General features: G+C 54.5%; 4 protein-coding genes and 1 non-coding gene across 5 annotated transcripts; 4 read left to right on the forward strand and 1 right to left on the reverse strand.

Annotated features, from left to right (window-relative positions):
- Positions 1 to 3: 3 nt before the first annotated feature.
- Positions 4 to 1,493, reverse strand: F5Z01DRAFT_737668 (uncharacterized protein). The gene is made up of 2 exons (XM_046266805.1): positions 1,319 to 1,493; positions 4 to 1,260 (listed from the first exon to the last, which is right to left on the reverse strand). Exons 1-2 carry the CDS (start codon positions 1,383 to 1,385, stop codon positions 44 to 46), a joined length of 1,284 nt encoding a protein of 427 aa, XP_046117252.1. The 5' UTR covers positions 1,386 to 1,493; the 3' UTR covers positions 4 to 43.
- Positions 1,494 to 4,527: 3,034 nt separating this feature from the next.
- On the forward strand, positions 4,528 to 4,600 carry F5Z01DRAFT_t61. The gene has a single exon. It is a non-coding gene; the product is annotated as a tRNA-Val (tRNA).
- Positions 4,601 to 8,179: 3,579 nt separating this feature from the next.
- F5Z01DRAFT_163082 (uncharacterized protein) lies at positions 8,180 to 9,137 on the forward strand. Its single transcript, XM_046257824.1, has 2 exons — positions 8,180 to 8,579; positions 8,628 to 9,137. The coding sequence occupies exons 1-2, from the start codon at positions 8,280 to 8,282 to the stop codon at positions 9,105 to 9,107; spliced, it is 780 nt and encodes a 259-aa protein (XP_046117253.1). The 5' UTR covers positions 8,180 to 8,279; the 3' UTR covers positions 9,108 to 9,137.
- A 359-nt stretch (positions 9,138 to 9,496) lies between these two features.
- Positions 9,497 to 14,430, forward strand: F5Z01DRAFT_709073 (uncharacterized protein). Its single transcript, XM_046266464.1, has 3 exons — positions 9,497 to 9,923; positions 9,981 to 13,553; positions 13,602 to 14,430. Exons 1-3 carry the CDS (start codon positions 9,765 to 9,767, stop codon positions 14,100 to 14,102), a joined length of 4,233 nt encoding a protein of 1,410 aa, XP_046117254.1. The 5' UTR covers positions 9,497 to 9,764; the 3' UTR covers positions 14,103 to 14,430.
- A 192-nt stretch (positions 14,431 to 14,622) lies between these two features.
- F5Z01DRAFT_658528 (coronin-6) lies at positions 14,623 to 17,451 on the forward strand. The gene is made up of 8 exons (XM_046263704.1): positions 14,623 to 14,802; positions 14,862 to 14,950; positions 15,010 to 15,152; positions 15,211 to 15,357; positions 15,417 to 15,838; positions 15,888 to 15,924; positions 15,972 to 16,086; positions 16,137 to 17,451. The coding sequence occupies exons 1-8, from the start codon at positions 14,769 to 14,771 to the stop codon at positions 17,001 to 17,003; spliced, it is 1,854 nt and encodes a 617-aa protein (XP_046117255.1). The 5' UTR covers positions 14,623 to 14,768; the 3' UTR covers positions 17,004 to 17,451.
- Positions 17,452 to 18,936: the final 1,485 nt, after the last annotated feature.

Below are 18,936 nucleotides of genomic sequence, written 5' to 3' on the forward strand. Positions count from 1 at the left end.
GCTACCTCCCTCTCCAGTGATGTTACAAAATCCCTTCCCCCCCCTACGCACGCGTGACCTGCTTCTTCTGCGCCTTGCGCATCTCCTTGGTCTGCTCCTTCTCGAGATACTTCTTCTGCGCCTTGGCGTCGAGGGCCGCAAGCTCGGCGTCGCGCTTGGCCTTTTTGGCCTTTTCCCGCTCGAGGATGCGCTCTTCATTCTTCTCCTCCTCGGCGGCCTTGCGCAGCTCCTTGCTCATGTTGTCGCGCGTGGCGCGGACCTTGCGCAGCACCTCGGGCCGGAAGCTGCCGTGCTGGACGAGGAAGTCGGGCAGGTGCAGGGCGTAGTTGAAGAGCGTGTTGAGGGCGTTGTAGTCACTGTTCCCGGGCAGGCGGTACTTGAGGATGATACGCTTGCTCGGCTTGGTCTCGTCGAGCGTCTTGGGCTTGTCGGTCGGCTGGTCGGTGATGAGGAGGTACTCGAAGCTGTGCTCGCCGGCCGCGGTGATGGCGCCAATGAGCTCGGGCGTCAGCAGGGCGTCGGTGATCTCGGCGCTCTCGCTCATGACCGTCAGCCAGTTGGGTAGCTTGGGGCTCTCCTTGGTGGCCGTCAGCGAGATGTCGTAGCGCGCCTCGCGCACCTTTTGCATCACGTCCTTGTTGACGACGGCCCAGACGAACGAGTCGTAGCTGCTCTTGGCGTCCTTGGCCACGGGCGGGTACCCGGGCACCGTCCGGGCCTCCTGCCCGTCAAAGGGGTAGATGTAGACCTCGGCCACGTCGTAGGGCATGTCAAACGTCGTCTCGAAAAAGTAGGCCGCCACCGTCTCGAACCCGAGCACGAGCGGGTTGAACTTTTTCGTCAGCGTCAGCTTGACGTCGGCAAAGGCAATGTTCTGGCGGCCGGTCGCGTATGTCGCAAACTCAAAGAGCGACTTCTCCTTGAGCAGGGACTCGGGCTCGACGTCGCCCGACAGCGTGTTGGGCTTGCCCTCAAAGCCCACGCAGGCAAACTCGCCCACGAGCGCGGGCGCGTGGGCGCGGATAAAGGCGCGGGCCTTGTTGCGGTTCAGACGCGCGCCGAAAAGGTGCAGCACCAGGATCAGGCCGCCCACCAGCAGCACGATGCCCTCAAACTTGAACTCGGACAGCGTGTGGCGCTCGTGCACGTTGTACCACGCGGTCCAGGGCACCGTCGTCGAGGACGCGGCGGCCGCGAGCGTGCCCGAGGCGGGCGCAGGCTCGGGGACCGGGTCGGGGGCACCAGCAAAGTCGGCAAAGTCTGTGGGCGCGCGCGTTTAATTAGCAATGGAAGAGCACGCGGGCGGCTGCTTGCTTACCAGAGTCGACCTTGGCGGCCGGCACGTCCTTGACGCCGCCAAAGGCGTTCTTGAGAAAGTCCGCCATGACTGTTGGCGATGGGGAGGGGGACAGGCGAGGTGTGCTTGAGGCAGAAATTGGAGGCGCGGTGGTCGAGGGATGGATGGATGGTGGTGTTGGCCTTATTGCTCGGAGTCGGAGTGAGGGGACTGGGGTAGGGAGTGTGGGGCAGTTTCGCTACCAGCCATTGGTCAATGGCTGGTCTCATTTCTGCTGCATCCTGGGAAGCGCCACATCACATCACGAAATACTTCAACTGCTGGCTAGGCAAGGACTGGCAAGGAGTCAGGCGTAGGTACACAAGCTCTTAGGGAAATATCAGGGCAAGTGCTATGCCACCAGACACAAAGCCGCGCGGCCCGGATATCAACACGACCACAAGCTGGCAGGACACCAACAAACCTGGTTGTTCCATGACTTCTGTTCTGATGATCAGCTGCACTTGACGAGTTGACATGAAGTCTGCAAGGCACCATCAGGAGGAAGCTGAGTGTAGACTGTCGTGGACCTGGCATGGTCCTACAGCCTTCGACATGGGCTGCAGCGAGTGTGCCACGAAGATGTACGAGAAAGGAACTCGGCTGTTGTGCTGACTGGGAGAGGCTCACAACGATGTCGAAGGTGTCTGCTGGATTACAAAAAGCGCCTAGTATCTTTGCTGGCATCATTGGCCCAGCAAACTGCCATGCAAAGTACCCTGCTCGAGATTGAGGACCACGAACTAGTCTTTCCGTGACTTGGCAAGGGTGAGTGCGTGGCACTCTACCTTACTCTCCTTTGCTTCTGTTGTCTCTTCTGCGTGTATTGGTGGTTTTGTTTGTCCATGTATTGTCCTGTATATATTTCTGCTATTATGTATTTCTTTGCTCGTCGCTGTGCGTACTTTAAATTGAGACTCGAATATCTGCTGACAGCTGTGAGCGTGGTCACTATGGTGTCTATACACAAAATATCCGGAGTCCATGCCTTTGACATGGCTACTCACTTCTCATCTCACGAGTCACAACTTGCCCAGCTCGTAGCGATCATGTGTGGTAGGCAAATGAAGGTACATGTATAGAGGAACATGAATCCGGCATTTCCGTGCCCACTCCTTTTAGCCTCTACTACTGCGCTCCAGTGCCCTCTCGTAACGAAAGTCGAGGTCAGTCATAGCGCAGATCTAGGCAGCTCTGACACACCGAGTCTGATCGTACACGCTTCCTATTCGATGCTACTCGATAGTATCTTCTCGACGAAATTCCTTGGCAGTTTAAATATAAAGGCAACCTAAGAAGTAATCTAACTCCCAGTCACTATATATCGCATGCATGTAGTCAATATGCCTTTGATTTAACATGAACATTGCATGTGATCTTCCAATCGTTTCCTTCTGTGGCAGGTCTCTACAGAAACTCTCCACTTCCCGCTCAAGAGCGTAAAGGGACACATTCATCCTTACCAGTCAAGAGAGCCATCAAGCTCACCCAGGCTGCCGTGCGCGCCCTGTATTACTCTGGTCTGATCGCCACATCTAGTGCACTGTAACATGTTATGATCAATCGCCCGACCGTTGTGCGTTCTGCCGGGCTGTCAGTTGGTGATTGAGATACTGCTACGAGTTAGGCTGCCTTCCATGTCAGTGGTGATAGCTGACTCTGGCATCAGACGGCAAACAAACCTCAAATGAGACTGAAGGGAGTGAGTGCGTAATTCAGTAGGTAAAATCTGAGGGCGGTCTGATATTGTTGATGGTTGATTGTCGCGGTCGGGGGTCTCCTTTATAATGGGTGATTTCCTACCTCTCACATTCTTCTCTTCTCCCCATTTCTCAACACCCCACCATCACCGCGCAGGTAACATGAACATGAAGTCAACAATCTTCTTCCCGCGCCTGGTACGTGTCAGCGTCCCTTCACACCGATCACATCACACCTGACTGCATGTGTGTATTTTGAGCCTTCTTCCCCAACATGCCCTTCTGTCTTCTCTCCTCGATGTTTTCCTCCTTCCCCAGCCCTTGAGCCTTTACCTCGGAGTATCGCTTTCATGATATTCACTCAATCTCTCGAGCACCTATTGAGTCCATGGCACCCTGTCAAGTGACAATGGACGTCCCGTGATTTCATACTTAGGGAGACGGGAAGCTGACTGAGACAGTCACAGAGACCGTTTACTATACCCTTTCCGAAGGTTGTTACTTCTTTTCCGGCCTGATGTCCTATCATAACATCAACATCTCTTCTGGCGCCAGCGTCAGCTTCTTCGCTGGTGCTAGTGGCTCCCAATTCCTTTCAATAAGGTAAGTTATTTGATTAAGGACCGTCTTATAAACCATGCCTTTGCCTTACTGTGACGCCCTTTAATCTGCTGACGTTAAACTTGTTGCGGTTTGATTAGGAGAGTTACAGTAAAATCTTCATGTTCTGGGTCAATAGATGGAAGGGTGGATATTCAGAAGCCAATAACGAACATAGGTACATACTCAATATTCTATGCCCGATTCTCTCTATTACTTCGTGTAGGTATAGTGGGAATGCTAAGTTGCAGGTCCACCGTCGCAACAACCCGAGCAGCTATACGGTTCACCTCATGTTACCACGAGAGGACATGCAAGTCGCAACAGGAACGCAGGCAAGCTCCCTGTGAGGGGACCGGGCTGGGGTCCAGAGCGTGGTGCAGGTGCGATCGCGGTTATTGGCCAATTGCCTGGAGCTTATTTCTGGCGCGAGCCTCGAGGGCTCGGCAGGACCAGAGGCGCGACGCCTGCCTAACCTGCAGTATCGCAGAATGTCTCGTTCGGGGGGTTCAATCACGATTGTCCGTGAGATCAATGCGACTACAATGGTCGTTTCGGGAGAACAATTGACAATTGAATGGCCGTGATTGAATGATGTCTTTGAGAGTGATCTCGCAGTGAGCAGGCCTGGCCAGACTGCCGGCTAACAGCAAGGAACATCAGATGATCAGACGACTGCACCTGCACCCAAAGGAGACTTGAGACTTCAGATGACGGGAAGCCATGCAATGTGGGGTTCATCCCATTAATCTGAGTGGTCGCCTTGTCACCCATTTCCAGTTCGTCCGACGTCGTTGCTCCTGACTGTGTCCCAGCATCACCACGCGCCACATAATAAACAATGTGAGCTTCTGTTTCAACAACGAGTCCTCGGATCTCAATTAAACATAAGGTCGACTGGTGTAGTGGCTATCACGTTCGCCTCACACGCGAAAGGTCGCGGGTTCAATCCCCGCGTTGACCTTGTCTTTTTGGAGTCTCTCCATCAAGTTGGAGACCAGGGGCCGCGTCCAACTTTTTGGACGTCAACCCAGCAGGCGGCGAGGCATGCCCGGAAGAGCGTCGCCGGGCGCTTCTTACGGATACAGTAACATGACCTTGACATGGTACGGCATAATTATTTATCATGCCTGCACGCGTTGGGTCTCTCCCTTCAGTCAACACAGAATGGAAATGGCCTCCAGTCCTTCACGGCTTTCGCTCTTTTTTTTTCTCCAGCAGATCAAATGGAGCTGTTCCGTTCCATTCTCGATTATTCTTTCGTCGAATTGGGTGTGTTTGGTGGCAACAGTCAAGGGTCACTAGTGTGTAACTACATCAACAATCTGCGTGTGCTTTGACGTCCGTAGTTTGGAGCCCTGATTGTAGTGATTGCACCAACGTTCGCAGTTCCGTCTCTTCATATTTACCGCTGCACTACATTCTGAATTGGGATTCCTTGTCCTTAGCAAAGAGTTCAGCCCCGGACACTCGTTGACCTGACACGTTGGAAACGTCCCTTCCTTGTCAGCCCCCACCCCTTTTAGGTGCTGGCCAAAAGAGATCCCAGCTTCACTCTTTCAACAAAGGAACTACGCAAAAAGACAAGGTCAACGCAGGGATTGAACCCGCGAACTTTCGCGTGTGGGGGGTTGGATTTGCTTACATCAGTCACATACACGACAACTCCTGGACGTCAACTTCTTCCAACTCGCGCCTCTTGTGATCCAAGACGAAGACGGGAGAATTTCGACACATACCACCTCTAACACGCACCGCCAACATTGTTCATGAGTCCAAAGCCGTCTTCAGTGTGTAAAGGTTCCAGAGTATTTTGGTAAGTCTAATTGTGACTTGGATGGCGACAGACAGGAACGAGACATGCTCGGCGAAAGCGTGGCTCTCGTATGCAGCAGGGGCGTTGCTGAGACACTGCCACGCTGGGAATTTGAGAAGTTCGACTTGCTCAATGGAGACAAGAAGAACCCTAAGAAACGTGGTCTTGGCAGGCAGTTACTCACCAATTGATAGTTTAGCCTGCATAAGGAGAAAGCAGTAGGACTCTTCGTGACATTTGTGAACTTCGCGCATTGTGGTCAATCATTTTCTCCCCAAAGAGTGTTTGAGGAGATTTCCAATTAACATTGGCTACTGCCTCTGACTTTCTCTGGTTGATTAATTTTGTTTCTCACTTTAGCAAGGCAATTTTTCCTTGTCGAAGATTAAGAGTCGATCATTCAGCCAACCGTGGTCTGTTTCCAGTACTGCGCATACTGATGTTCTGGGTGAACGGATGATATCAATGAGGGCAGCTCATCAAAGGAGGTATGTGGCGAGGCCATGTTGGGTTTACAGGGCCATGGCACTCAAACTGCGACGACAGTTACGGTACTTCAACGAAGAGATTGGTTGTTCGACAACGATTTTCATCAATCAGTATGAAAACAATGCACCGAAGACCCTCCCAATTCTTTTAATCTCTGTTGGGCCAACAAAGGCTCTTAAGGCATCAATCAGGGCCATTTAGGTGACCACTGTTCTCCCTGTTTTCCAACCCCATCTACTTGGCGAATTTTATGGCCGGGGTTGTGTTGAATCACAAACTTGATCTGCAGCTTTGGACTCGCACGAACACGTCAGGCAGCAATGTTGACCAGTGCAGAACTACACAAGCCACATCGCTTACCGCACCGACTATTGGAGCGTTAAATCACGAAAGAATTGCCACTAATGCTTCCGCGCCTGAAGGCTTCACCATCTGCTGCCCGCCTCGTATTCGTCCAGTTGTCTCAAATGCGGTGGAATATCAATTTCCGCACGCGTGGTCAATTCAAATGCCTTTCTGTTGAGGTATGTTGAGCGCAACGGCACACTGGTATCGCGGGTATCGAGGAAGGCAATGCGTTCGCAAGGTCAGGTCTGCTGTTGGCGCTTTTTTTGACAGACAATGATTCCATATGTTGGAGCAATGTACAAATTTGCTGATACACTGTAACCTAATGACTCACGCGAGATGCAGCAAAATACTTTGTCTTTCATGTGCCATGCACCTGCGTCAACAAAGCCTGTAGAGGGCGGACACTCGCTCCATGAAGTAGGATCGTACCAACACGGGATGCAACGAGATCCTTAGCATACCACCCAGTTCAACAAGCGTCATTGGGAATGTGACGAAGGTAGGGTAGCGTATAAACTCATGTGAAGCTCAGTAACCAAATAGCATCGTCGAATCGACCCAGTTCAAGCCACACTGGCAGCATTGGGTTCGGGCGCGACTTCTCCCTGCTCCGGCGCCGATTCACCCTGATCACTATTCGCCGAGTGTAGAGCTGGCGGCGAGTAGGAGGAAGTGCAAGCCCCCGAAGAGATCTCGACGACCTAAGGAGACGCGGAAGGCACAGAGGGAGCCCGGACACGCTCCTACTCAACGCGCTCCTGGGCCAAGAAGGAGGCACTAGCGTCGTCGTCGTCGTCTTCCATGTTGACATCCTCGGGAGGTGGAGGAATGGTCTTAGGGGGGCGCAGGCCCGACTCACGCACGTGTCGAAGGCCAAACTCAGGCAGACCGGTCGAGCTGCGAATGGGAGGCGTGCTGGAGGCAGGACCTAGTGGAGCAAAGCGCGGCTGGCGTAAAGGGAGCGGCGGCATAGACTCGGGTTGCAAGGCGACCTCGTGAAACATAAAACCGACATAGTTGGCGAAGCTCACGACCCAGCCCACGGCTGACCTGGCGCACCACAGAGGGAGAAGCGTCGCCGGCTGCCACTCGATCCATCTGTTCCTGGACGCTGAGAGTTCTGTCGAGTATTGATATTCTGTCCTCTCTGCATTATTGAGTCGATATGAGTACCTGAGATTGTTCTTCATTTGGGTAGTATTTTGGGAATTTTCTTCTAGCTTGACTGTATATACTGCGATATATTAGCCACCGTGTATTGATCTTACTAAACTATCGACGAACAAACTTGCCAGTAAACTATGATACCACTACACCAATCGACCCGTGTTACTCGGCCTGATAACCTTTGTTAAGAAACGTCGCCGATATTCTAAAATATGTGCTATGTAGGGAACGAGATAGGGCTCCCAATTATTGTTTCTTCAGATTGAGATCAACTTGAGAATAGTACAGTATTTCAAGATTGCTAGCTGAATCTCCGCGTATCACAACCTCCGTCAATTACCATATGGTATTATTGTGGTGTCCTGGCAGGATCTCCTGATGGATTCATTATCTGACCATCTGGTGTCGGAGGGCTGCTATAAAGCAGGATCACGACTTGCATAGTCAGGATGACGCCTGGCCCAGGCCTTTCTCTGTGCGATGGTAGACTACGCTTTCAATTTCCAATACTCGATAATTGCGTCAAGTCAAGATACCTTCTGTTAATGCTCCAAATGTCATATGGGTATCGGATCGGGCGCAATCGCTGTGTTGGTGCTTCAGAGGCAGAGCTAGAATGAACAATACCTTGATGCGAGACTTTCGTGGTGTAGTGGCGCCGCTAGCGAAAGGTGGGGTCGTCTGTCGTCTCAGGTTTGTTGAACGGAGGTCATGGCGCCTGGCTGCATAGAGTCATAATTAGTAAACCAGCACCAGCATTTCCACCAACGCCGAATACTTGGCGACCAAGACCTCATCGCCAACAATCGAGATTCACAAGATGACGAGGTTCCGCCCATGTATCGATCTCCATGCGGGAGAGGTGAAGCAAATCGTTGGTGGTACGCTCGACAGCACATCGGAGGCTTTGAAAACCAACTATGTGTCGAAACTCCCAGCTTCGCACTATGCATGCATGTACAAAGAGAATGCACTCACCGGCGGCCATGTCATCATGCTAGGCCCCGGGAACAGCGCGGCTGCGACAGACGCTCTACAAGCATGGCCGGGTGGTCTTCAATTGGGAGGAGGCATTTCAGATACAAATGCGCAGAGCTGGATAGACGCCGGCGCAGAAAAGGTTTGTGAAATGTCCGTTGGCGAAACACACGTTAACAAGAAAAAAAAGGTTATCATCACCTCGTTCCTCTTTCCTGAGGGCAAGTTCAGCCAAGAACGCCTGGATGCTGTGCTGGGAGCCTTGGGCGGCGACAGGACAAAGCTCGTCATTGACATCAGCTGTCGTCGACAAGGCGATGATCGCTGGTTCGTGGCCATGAACAAGTGGCAGACTATAACCGATATGGAAGTCACGCAAGAGTCCATCAAGTCGCTAGAGCCGTATTGCTCAGAATTTCTCATCCACGCTGCTGATAATGAGGGCCTGCAAAGGGGAGTCGATGAGAAACTTATCGAGCGGCTAGCTCGGTGGTGCTCGATACCCGTCACGTACGCTGGCGGTGGTCGAAGCCTGGACGATTTGGAGGCGGTCAAGCGTCTGAGCCACGGCAAAGTCGACCTCACCATTGGCAGCGCACTCGACTGTTTCGGTGGCCAAGGCGTCAAGTTTGATGATTGTGTGGAGTGGAACAAGAAGCAAGGTGCGTGATGATGGCCTTCGCCAGAAAACGGGATACGTACGTATAGGCTTCTTAGATCAAAAGCGCATCAATTGTCCACTTGTCCACTCTCTGGAGTCTGGACCCAACCAGTTCGTGACAAGGCGCATTCGTCATGTCTGTCATTCGGGTGAAAAGTCTGCCACTCACCAGAGTCCCGACTGGTCAATGCATAAGATGCAGGCTGCATTTTCCAAGGTTTTTGGTTTGTATCCATCTATAGCCGATGCCGTTATTACGAGGTGCGGCGCTTTGGCACCCGTTTCGCATGCGGGGATCCTTGCAATGGGACACGGTTGCTGTGGTGACAGCAGGTCGAGGGGCCGATTCACTGTTGTTGTCACGCCGGCCAATCGCGCCTGCCGCCCCTGGGAGCCTAAAACACCACAGACCACCACAAACCACCTACAATCGCTCTTTCATCCGCAGCCTTTCATCTCACCGCCAAGTTCATCATTGCTCTCCAGGCTTCACGCTACTCTTTCGCGTGACATTGCCTCTGGTCAGTTTTTCCTTGCTGCTTGTGCAGCATTCGTTTCGCTTCCACCTTCGCTTTCTCCTAGCCTTCTGATACATATTGGTCGAGATTGGCGCTTGCGACATTCCAGTCCCGGCCGATGATCGCAACACAAGAGGCCTAGAGTCAAATGGAATCTGAAAGGCAGGTTCATCCTCTGCGCATCAACAAGTCATCATCACCCGTCAAGATGGCAAGCGCGGTGCCTCGTCCATTGTCGGAGCTGTCTCCCATGGAGAAGCGTCGCAACTCGCCTAGCTGGCACCAGCCCAACAACGCATCCCCAAAGGTTTGTCCTCCCATCATGTTTGCTCTGGCTCAAAGGCGCTGACGCAGCATGTCTCAGAAATCAGCATTCAATACCGATTCATCACCATTCCAGTCCTCGCCTCTCGAAACGGCCACGTCCCCTCGCCTGTTTTGGCAGAACCAGAACAGCGAAAACATGTACTTTGGAACTCGCACCGGATCACCGTCACCGACTCGACGATCTTCCATTGAGCGCCTCCAGAGGGCCTCGCGGGTCAAGAACAGCAACATCCTTGCCCTTGAACAGAAGCAGGAATATGATCCTACCCGCCTTCCACAGATTGAGAGACCCCTTTCCAAGGTGCAAGGGACCTCATTTCGCACATCCACGTCGAGCGGCGCCCAGTCTCCCGACCCTTTCGAATTTGACCGAAGCACCTCCAGCACCACAGTCATGAGCCCGGGCAGGGAGCAAACATCCCCCACAAAATCGTCCCTCTCGCCATCCAAGTTCAAGAGCAGCTTCGATCGCGAGTTTGACGAAGGCGCCTCCATGACCGACATCAATCTGCCCGGCAGCCGCTCGCTGCACCGACACACAAAGAGCGTGACTTTTGACGCTGCACCGCCCCAGATCAATGAGTACGAAATGGCGACGCCAGATCTGTCATCTATCGGAACGAATTCAAGGGAAGGGAGTTACGAGTCGATGGGCGATGAGTATGATGACGACGTGCTCTACAACCCGACCAACATGGACCATCATGAGGATAGCTTCGATGCTTCCCTCGAGGACACAGACAAGACACCTGTGGTCGGTCCAGACGATTGGCGCGGCGATAGCCCGATGGTCCAAGGAAGACCCCCATTTCAGTGGGAAGGAAGCCCTATGCCTGACGCTGCTCCCTCGCTACCCGAGCTGGATCGTCCCCAGGCCAAGCGCTCTGACTCTGCCAACTCTGAGCACCGTCCTCTGCCTCCGCTCCCGGGTGCTGGTCACACCAGGAGCCAATCGGCGGGATCTGCTCCAGAATCCCCTGCTCTGTCTGCTACTGCGGAGAGGATGCTTGGTACGCATAGAGGTCTGCCAACGCCCCCTGCGGCTTTGGCCAGCAAATCGGACATCCAAAACATCGGCAATGGCAAAATGACGCTTGAAGAGCGCCTGAAGCTCATGATGCTGTCTGATGATAGTGGCGCCAAGTCTGCCGCTGAACAACAACGGGAACGCCGCCTCAGGCGAGCAAACGGGCGCGATAGGTTCGGCAGCCCACTCTCGGATTCCACGATTGACATCCACGAGGATCATGAGGCGGACGACACCATTGGAGAGATTTCGCTCCTTGAAGATTACGAGATGCCGTCGCGCATCTCCCGCGAGTCCATCATGCGCCGCGTCAATGGCAACAAGGCTTTCGACCGGGAGTCTGATTACAATTTCTCGTCACCAGCTCCAGGTTCGAGCCCGCAACGCAGCCCAACCCGCAGCAGCCCTGAGAGACAGTTGCCTCACGACCCAGACGTCCCTATCCCATCCACCGAAGACTCCATGTTGGATGATATTGATGAGGAAGAGGAGAGCAGCGTCATCATCAATCGACCTGCTGCGGATGAGTATGACGACGACTCGGAAATGTTCGAGTCATACATGATGTCGGAGCTCGAGACGCCAGAGCCAGAAGCCCGCCAGGACAATGACTATGAAAGCAATTACTCGGATCAGAATGATCCCGTTGTTCAAGAGGTTGAAGCCAAGCAGCCCGAGCGAGATGAGGTCACCACCCCAAGAGCCTCGACTTCCATGCAAGCCACTGTCTTTGGTTCCGCAATCCCTGACCTCGGTCCTGACACAAGTCATGCCGCGTTCTCTCGCGACTTTGAGTCTTACATGATCTCTGAGCCCGAAAAGGTTGAGCCCACAGAAGAGAAGAAGCCCGAGCCCCAGGTTGAGGTCGTGGAAGTTGAAAAGGGTGAGACAGAAGATGTCCGCCCTAGGACGCCCGACCGCCGTCTGTCGAAGCCAGAGTATGACGGCAGTGGCTGGGGTGAACCTGAGAGCGACGAAGAGCCTGGCACGCCCGAGTCTGTGATTCACCGCCCTGTCACGGACGACGAGTACGAAGCGCCACCCCCTCCTAAAGAGCCCAAAGAGTCTGTTTCTATTCCCGAGCGTGTGGCCACCGTCAAGGCGTCTGGCTCGAAGCTCAAGACACGCGTCTCAAACACACCCTCAGACTTGGCAGCTATGCGTGAGGCCCGGCGACAAGTTAGTCACGAAATCCCCGGTGTCCCTCCCATCCCGGCAAAGCACCAAAACAGGCTATCGCGCGATGCACCAATGGAGGTGGCAGAGACGCAAGGCGACGGCTACCTTGACCGCCACCCAAGCTTCAAGAACCGAAGCTTGACACTTGATCTCGACCTCGGACTCAGCCTCGATCAAGACTTTGAGCGGGTCATTGAAGGACAAAAGGTGCAGAACAACCCAAAACAACACTTGCACAATACCACCCCTACTCAGCAGCCACATGGACAAGCGTCCAACTCATCATCATTTCAAGTACACTCTGCTAACACGTCTTCTCCACGACAGCGAGGTTATCTCATGCGCCAGAACACCAAATTGGTGACAGCCACTGACAAGGATGGAGACGACGCACGCCTAGCCCGTTCCGTTGGCAACTCGCCGGTGAAAGAACAGCGCCCTCAATCTTGGGTCGTTGAACCTTGGAATGGCAAGCGCAAGAGCAGCGCTCGTGTGCGCCCTGGCGTCCCCAACGGTCCCGTGCCACCCATGCCAGGCCAGCAAAGCAATGCTACAGGTCTGGATCAGGTCAATGAGGAGGAGCAGGCCGAAGCTGCCGCTCCCGAGACTGGGGAAAGGGGCCGCCTCTTCGTCAAGGTCATGGGTGTCAAGGATCTGGACCTTCCCATCCCCAAGAACGAGCGAAGCTGGTTCAGTCTGACCCTCGACAACGGCGTCCACTGCGTCACCACTGCATGGCTGGAGCTTGCTCGCAATGCCCCTATTGGGCAGGAGTTTGAACTTGTCGTTCCCAACGATCTCGAGTTCCAGCTCACCCTCAACGTCAAACTCGACAAGCCTGCGCCCATCAAGCTCGACAACCCCAGCGTCAAGACGGCCAAGCCCAAGACATCGACGTTCAGCCGCGTTTTCGCATCCCCCAAAAAGCGCAAGGAGATGGAGATTCGCCAGCGCGAAGAGGAAGAGCGCAACGCACGGCAGTATCGTGACTCGCAAGCGCGCCAGCGCAACGCCGTTCCAACTGCTTACGAGCTTCTCTCTCCCTTGGCCGCTGAGGATGGCAGTTTTGGTCGCTCCTATGTCTGCCTTAAGGATCACGAGAGCCGCTGCTTTGGCCGTCCATACATGGCGGAAGTCGCCTGCTTCAACGAGTGGGCGGTCGAGGAGGCTAGCTTTGCCTCAAGCGTCAAGAGCAAGCGCGGAAACGCAACGGTGGTCCGTCGCGCGCCTTACCCCATTGGCAAGCTTGAGCTCCAGCTGCTCTTTGTTCCCCGACCCAAGAACACCACAGAGGAAGACATGCCGAAGAGCATGAACTCGTGCATTCGCGAACTCAAGGCCACTGAGGAGAGGTTGTCCCGCAACTGGGAAGGCCCGTTGAGTCAACAAGGCGGAGACTGCCCCGTAAGTAACACTTCAATATGATCTCCAGTTCGTCACTAACATGGCTAGTACTGGCGCCGTCGTTATTTCAAGCTTGTGGGCACCAAACTCACAGCTTACCATGAGACCACACGCCAGCCTCGAGCGAGCATCAATCTCTCGAATGCGAAGCGCCTCATTGACGACCGTCGCGCTCTGACGGAAAAGGACACGCTCGTCAAGGGTGGGAAGCGCCGCCGATCCGCGTTTGCCGAGGAAGAAGAAGGCTACATGTTTGTTGAGGAGGGTTTCCGCATCCGCTTCAACAACGGCGAGGTCATTGACTTCTACGCCGACACGTCAGAAGACAAGGAAGGCTGGATGAAGGTCCTCTCCGACGTCATTGGCCGGGATGACGGTGCCGCCGAGGACGAGATAAGCGGCCCCAGGTCTCGGGCCAAATGGTGCGAGCTCGTCCTCAAGCGGGAAGAGCAGCTGCGGCGTCGATCTGAGGCTCGCAGAGTATCCTCGGGTCGCCGCGTACCCTCGGGGCGCCGTGTGCATTCACGAACCAAGAGCGCGTACGTCTGAGGCCCGTTGGGTCCACGGCGAGCATGAGATAGACGACCGGTACGACCTTGACGAAATCGCCCCCGAAGCTGGCATTTGGGGCAATGGTGTCGTATGTTGGCGGATGAAATGACGAGCAATGTTTGGACGCGTTCTCGCCATGGTACTTTCTCTTCATGTTTATGATATACAATAGCCATCCACATGGCAAAGGGGTGTTGAGGAGGACGAACACTGAACCGCTGCGTCGGCGTTTGAGGGCTGCTTTTCTATGTGATCACTGGCCTCACGAACTTGAATTTTGTATTACAACACATGAGTTATAATGAATGTTACATCCTCTCATGAATCGTGCAGCATTAATGGTATGAATGGCACGAAGTAGACTGTAGATGAAACAGTGCCTTTGCGTCAGAAGTGTCACGTGCGCAGCAATTCGTTGTGAAGAGAAGAGAGCGGGAGGATTCGAGAGATGGATGTGGCGCAGTCGCTGTCGAGTGAGGCAGATAGACGGCAGCCCCATGGAGCTACCAGCCTCCAACACCTGCCACCAACGCCTCGATTGTCTGCGTCCACCTCCACGTCACTGTCCGTTTCGCACCTTATTCCTTGCGATCCTGACTCGGCAGGCGTTTCTCTTGTTTGTGTACTTTCTTCCAGTCTGCTTCGCAGCCCACTGTCGCAACAATGGCTGGCCGATTCGTTCGATCGTCCAAGTATCGTGGGTTGTCCCTGACGACGGGGTCTGGGAGCTGCGCGTTGCTAATTCACCACGTCCAGGCCACGTCTTTGGCAAATCGACGCGCAAGGACTCCTGCTACGACAACCTGCGCATCAGCCGAAATGCCTGGGACACCAATTTGGTCAAGGTAACCCCCCTCATCTTCCCGCGGATAGTCGAGACCAATGTGGCTGATGTGTTGCGCAGGTCAACCCCGAGTACCTCTCCGTCAATTGGGACGCCTCCGGTGGCGGCGCTTTTGCAGTCATACCATTGAGTGAGCGCGGCAAGCTCCCCGACCAGATCCCCTTGTTCCGTGGGCATACCGCCGTCGTCCTCGACACCGACTGGTACCACATGACCGAACCCCTCGTACTAGAAGCGCATGGTGGCTAACGTGGCATGGAGGAACCCCTTCAACGATCGGATCGTGGCGTCTGCTTCGGAAGATGGCAAGGTTTTTATCTGGGAAGTGCCGCAAGACTTTACGCTGTATACAGATGCGGAGGAAATCACGGACGTGTCCCCCGTCAGCAAGCTGGCCGGTCACTCAAGGTGCGCAAGCCGTCGTGTTGGCAGAAATAAGTTGCGCAGTTGCTAACGCGCGGGTGCAGGAAAGTCGGACAGGTCCTGTTCAACCCCGCCGCCGAGAACATTCTGGCCTCCGCGTCCGGCGATTTCAACATCAAGATCTGGGACATTGCCACAGGTCAAACGCCTCTGGCCCTCAAGCATACCGATATCGTGCAGAGCTTGACATGGAACGCCAGCGGTGACCTCCTGGCCACGACCTCGCGTGACAAGAAGCTCCGCGTGTGGGATGTCCGTCAGGAGAAGCCGATCCACGAGGCGCCCGGCCATGCCGGCGCCAAGAACAGCAGGGCTGTCTGGATGGGCGAGCACAACCGTTTCGCAACGACAGGTTTCTCGCGGATGAGCGAGAGACAGATTGCGCTGTGGGAGCCTGGCAGGGCTGAGCCCATCGGCGGATTCACAATGGTTGATTCCATCTCGGGTGTCTGCATGCCTTTCTGGGGTAAGTCGTGCTGCCGATGGTCCTCGTAATGAAAGCTCACGACCTTTAGATGATGGCTCCAACTGTCTTTACCTTGCCGGCAAAGGGTAGGTCACATCTATTAAATGACTGGCTATAAGACTGACCGATCCAGTGACGGCAACATCCGATACTACGAATATGAGAACGATAAGTTTGAGTACTTGAGCGAGTACAAGTCTCTGGAGCCTCAGCGCGGTCTGGCATTCATGCCTCGTCGTGGCATCAACGTATGCACACCCAATCTGTGTCTCTTGAAGACGGTCACTGACGTCCCCAGGTTCACGAGAACGAGGTCATGAAGGCTTACAAGACCGTCAACGACGCCTACATTGAGCCAATCTCTTTCACCGTGCCCCGCCGAGCCGAGACTTTCCAGGCCGACATCTTCCCTCCCGCCGTCGGCAACAAGCCTGCCATGTCGGCCAAGGAATGGCTCGATGGCAAGACTGATGTCCCTGCCAAGATCGACCTGGAGAGCGTGTACGAGGGTGTCGCGCCTAAGGAAGTGGCGTCTGACTTCAAGGCGCCAGCCAAGGTCGAGCCGGTGCCCGTGTCGAAGCCTGCACCAAAGCCTGAGCAGCCCAAGCAGGAGGTGCCGCCACCCGCTGCCGCGGCGCGTTCGCCCCCGCCTACCATGACGGAGCAGAAGGGCTCCATTGCTGCGATGGCCAACAAGTTTGCCGACAACGAGCCTGAGGAGGAGGTAGAGGACGACGATTCTAGCTTCGAGGAAATCTCCAAGCCTACCCGTGCTCCGACCCAACCTACGCCAAAGGCCGAGCCTAAACCTGCTGTGGCTCCAGCCCCGGCCAAGGTGCAAACCAGCGCACCGGCTCCCGCGCCCGCGCCTGCGCCTGCGCCCGTCAAGGTTTCGTCGCCCCTCAGATCGCCCGTGCAGGCCACCGCGGCTTCTTCTTCGGCCCCTACCTCCACCAACGGCACCGAGACTTCTCTGGACCAGATCAAGCAGCTCATTGAGGACCAGACCAAATTGATCAACTCGCAGAACGACACCATTAGCAAGCTCTCGCAGGAGGTTCAGAACCTCAAAATGGCAGTGGGCTCTGCTGGTTCCTCAGGATCACAGGACCAGAGTGAGAGGATTCGGCAGCTGGAGCTCGAGCTCGAGGAGGCGCGCTCCTGAAGCAGTTGTTGGTCTTTGGCTTTTGTGCATACTAGTGTCAAGTGATGTCTAACGAGTGTACATGTGGTCGGGGATTAGGGTGTTCAAAGTTGGCGGTGGGATGTTGCAGGAGTGACCTGTGGGATGTACAAAAGGGGTTGGGAGGACGGGGATCGGAGGCTAGAGAGTCTTTTAGAGCGAGAGCCTTGAAATATATACGAGCGTTTGTGCTTGCCTGTTGACCGTGTGAGGTGATGAGTACAAACATGAAAGGATGCTCACAGCTCAAGGTCTTTCGTCTAAACGCAGAGTTTGTACGAAGTACGTCGGCGCAATCCGACCTACCCTACAACGCGGACTGCTATCACCTTTCAGGTCGACTTCTTTTCGATTTCACAATTCGTAGCCTTGATGATTTGATTACACAAGAGATTCGGGATTTCTCATAATGAGACAGTTTGATTTGGTGTGCATTATTACAATTTGCGGACCATGTCATCGGATATTGGTGACTATGAAGGCGTGTTGTTCAATTAACCACAATAAGGGGGGGCCACAAACCGCACGACCACAGAACAGTCTTGACGATAGCAACAGACAACCTGCATCGAATCACGAAAGGCAGCGTCGAATTGTCCGACGCTGTGGAACACAGGGAAACGGATATGCGTTGCCACGAGTGTCGATGCTGTACTCCCTTGCCAGCACGACACTCTGTCGAGTTGTGTGACCTGCGACCTGACCTGAGCCCAACTATGTTAGTTCACACAGAAAGAGACATAGAGAATTCATGCACCGGATAGGGGGTCCCTGTAACGAGGTGCTTGGCTGAAGGCTTCGCAGGGCAGCTCACAGCCTCGCGAACACGCGGACCCAGGCGGATATGCCGTTGGCGACGCAGGCATTCGTCCAGACTCGGAGAAGAACAGTAAGGCACTGGACTGACTCAAGCGCATAGTCTGACAAGCCCGGTCGAGCAAAGATGGTCGTCGTGCCGCCCGAAGGTCATGTGGGACAACGGGCCCGTTGTAGTCACCACAGATCCAGCTCTAACAAACCCGACGACCGACCGACCGACCCCTGGGCTTTCCGATCCAGAACCAAGCTGAAGACATCATAACACGCCCAGAGATGGACATGATTTGTCGCCTCCGTCATGCGAGGTTCTTCGCAAAGGTACGGCAGCGGCTAAGGCTGGCCACTTCTCTGAGTCCTCCACCAAGCTGGTGGGCGAGCTGTGTTTCAGCAAGGCCAAGACCATTTTGCCTCTGCCTGGACCCTTTGAACACGTCCATTCTCGAGTTTCACCTCGTCGTAAAGGGCCCCAGACGGGTTTCGGTGGTCTGCAATCACCTCAGCTAGCTGCTCTCGCCGCGCGAGCTTTCAGTCCACGTCGTAACTGACCCTCTTTTACGACTGCCGGCACACGAAAGCGACCGATTGCAGACATCTGAAACGTACGACTGAGGAGCACACTCCAAGAGCGGACTGGGTGGTGGTGCTGTGGGTAGGTTTTGCGGTAGGTGCCGAGGCGATCAAGCAAGTGCTGCCTCATGGTCAGGCACACCAATGGGGAAGGCGCGGATAGGAGCGACGGCGTCACATAGCGCACAATAGCTGCATCGACAAGGTACATCTTGGAGCTTGGTCAGGGACGCTGGGCGATGGCCGTACATGCATGCAAGTCCGCTGGTGTGGTGTTTCAGGTTGGCAGGCTGGGTAGCACAGCTAGAGAAAAAAAGCTACGTGCATGCGTACATACAGTAGCCCCTGATGTATGTGGGTGCAGCCGCATAGGTGAAAGGCTGCAGGCAAACCCACCAGCAACCCAAAATTGCTGAGCGCCGTCTGCTTTGGAGTAGCTGCATGACGATAATAGCGCGCCGGTGATAAATAGAGTCGTGGTCCACATTGTCGAGAGCGACAACCTTATGGATTAAAGTGCGACTGACCA

This window comes from Emericellopsis atlantica (genome assembly GCF_019669845.1).
Source record: "Emericellopsis atlantica unplaced genomic scaffold F5Z01scaffold_17, whole genome shotgun sequence".
Taxonomy (NCBI): domain Eukaryota; kingdom Fungi; phylum Ascomycota; class Sordariomycetes; order Hypocreales; family Bionectriaceae; genus Emericellopsis; species Emericellopsis atlantica.

Excerpts from the sequence above, each read along its gene's own strand:
- F5Z01DRAFT_163082 (XM_046257824.1), top strand. The coding sequence starts at position 8,280 with ATGACGAGGTTCCGCCCATGTATCGATCTCCATGCGGGAGAGGTGAAG. Across the intron at positions 8,580-8,627 it reads TAGACGCCGGCGCAGAAAAG|GTTATCATCACCTCGTTCCT; the intron begins GTTTGTGAAATG and ends AAGAAAAAAAAG.
- F5Z01DRAFT_709073 (XM_046266464.1), top strand. The coding sequence starts at position 9,765 with ATGGAATCTGAAAGGCAGGTTCATCCTCTGCGCATCAACAAGTCATCA. Across the intron at positions 9,924-9,980 it reads CCAACAACGCATCCCCAAAG|AAATCAGCATTCAATACCGA; the intron begins GTTTGTCCTCCC and ends AGCATGTCTCAG. Across the intron at positions 13,554-13,601 it reads AACAAGGCGGAGACTGCCCC|TACTGGCGCCGTCGTTATTT; the intron begins GTAAGTAACACT and ends TAACATGGCTAG.
- F5Z01DRAFT_737668 (XM_046266805.1), bottom strand. The coding sequence starts at position 1,385 with ATGGCGGACTTTCTCAAGAACGCCTTTGGCGGCGTCAAGGACGTGCCG. Across the intron at positions 1,261-1,318 it reads GGCCGCCAAGGTCGACTCTG|ACTTTGCCGACTTTGCTGGT; the intron begins GTAAGCAAGCAG and ends GCGCGCCCACAG.
- F5Z01DRAFT_658528 (XM_046263704.1), top strand. The coding sequence starts at position 14,769 with ATGGCTGGCCGATTCGTTCGATCGTCCAAGTATC. Across the intron at positions 15,153-15,210 it reads GTCGTCCTCGACACCGACTG|GAACCCCTTCAACGATCGGA; the intron begins GTACCACATGAC and ends CGTGGCATGGAG. Across the intron at positions 15,925-15,971 it reads CTTTACCTTGCCGGCAAAGG|TGACGGCAACATCCGATACT; the intron begins GTAGGTCACATC and ends TGACCGATCCAG.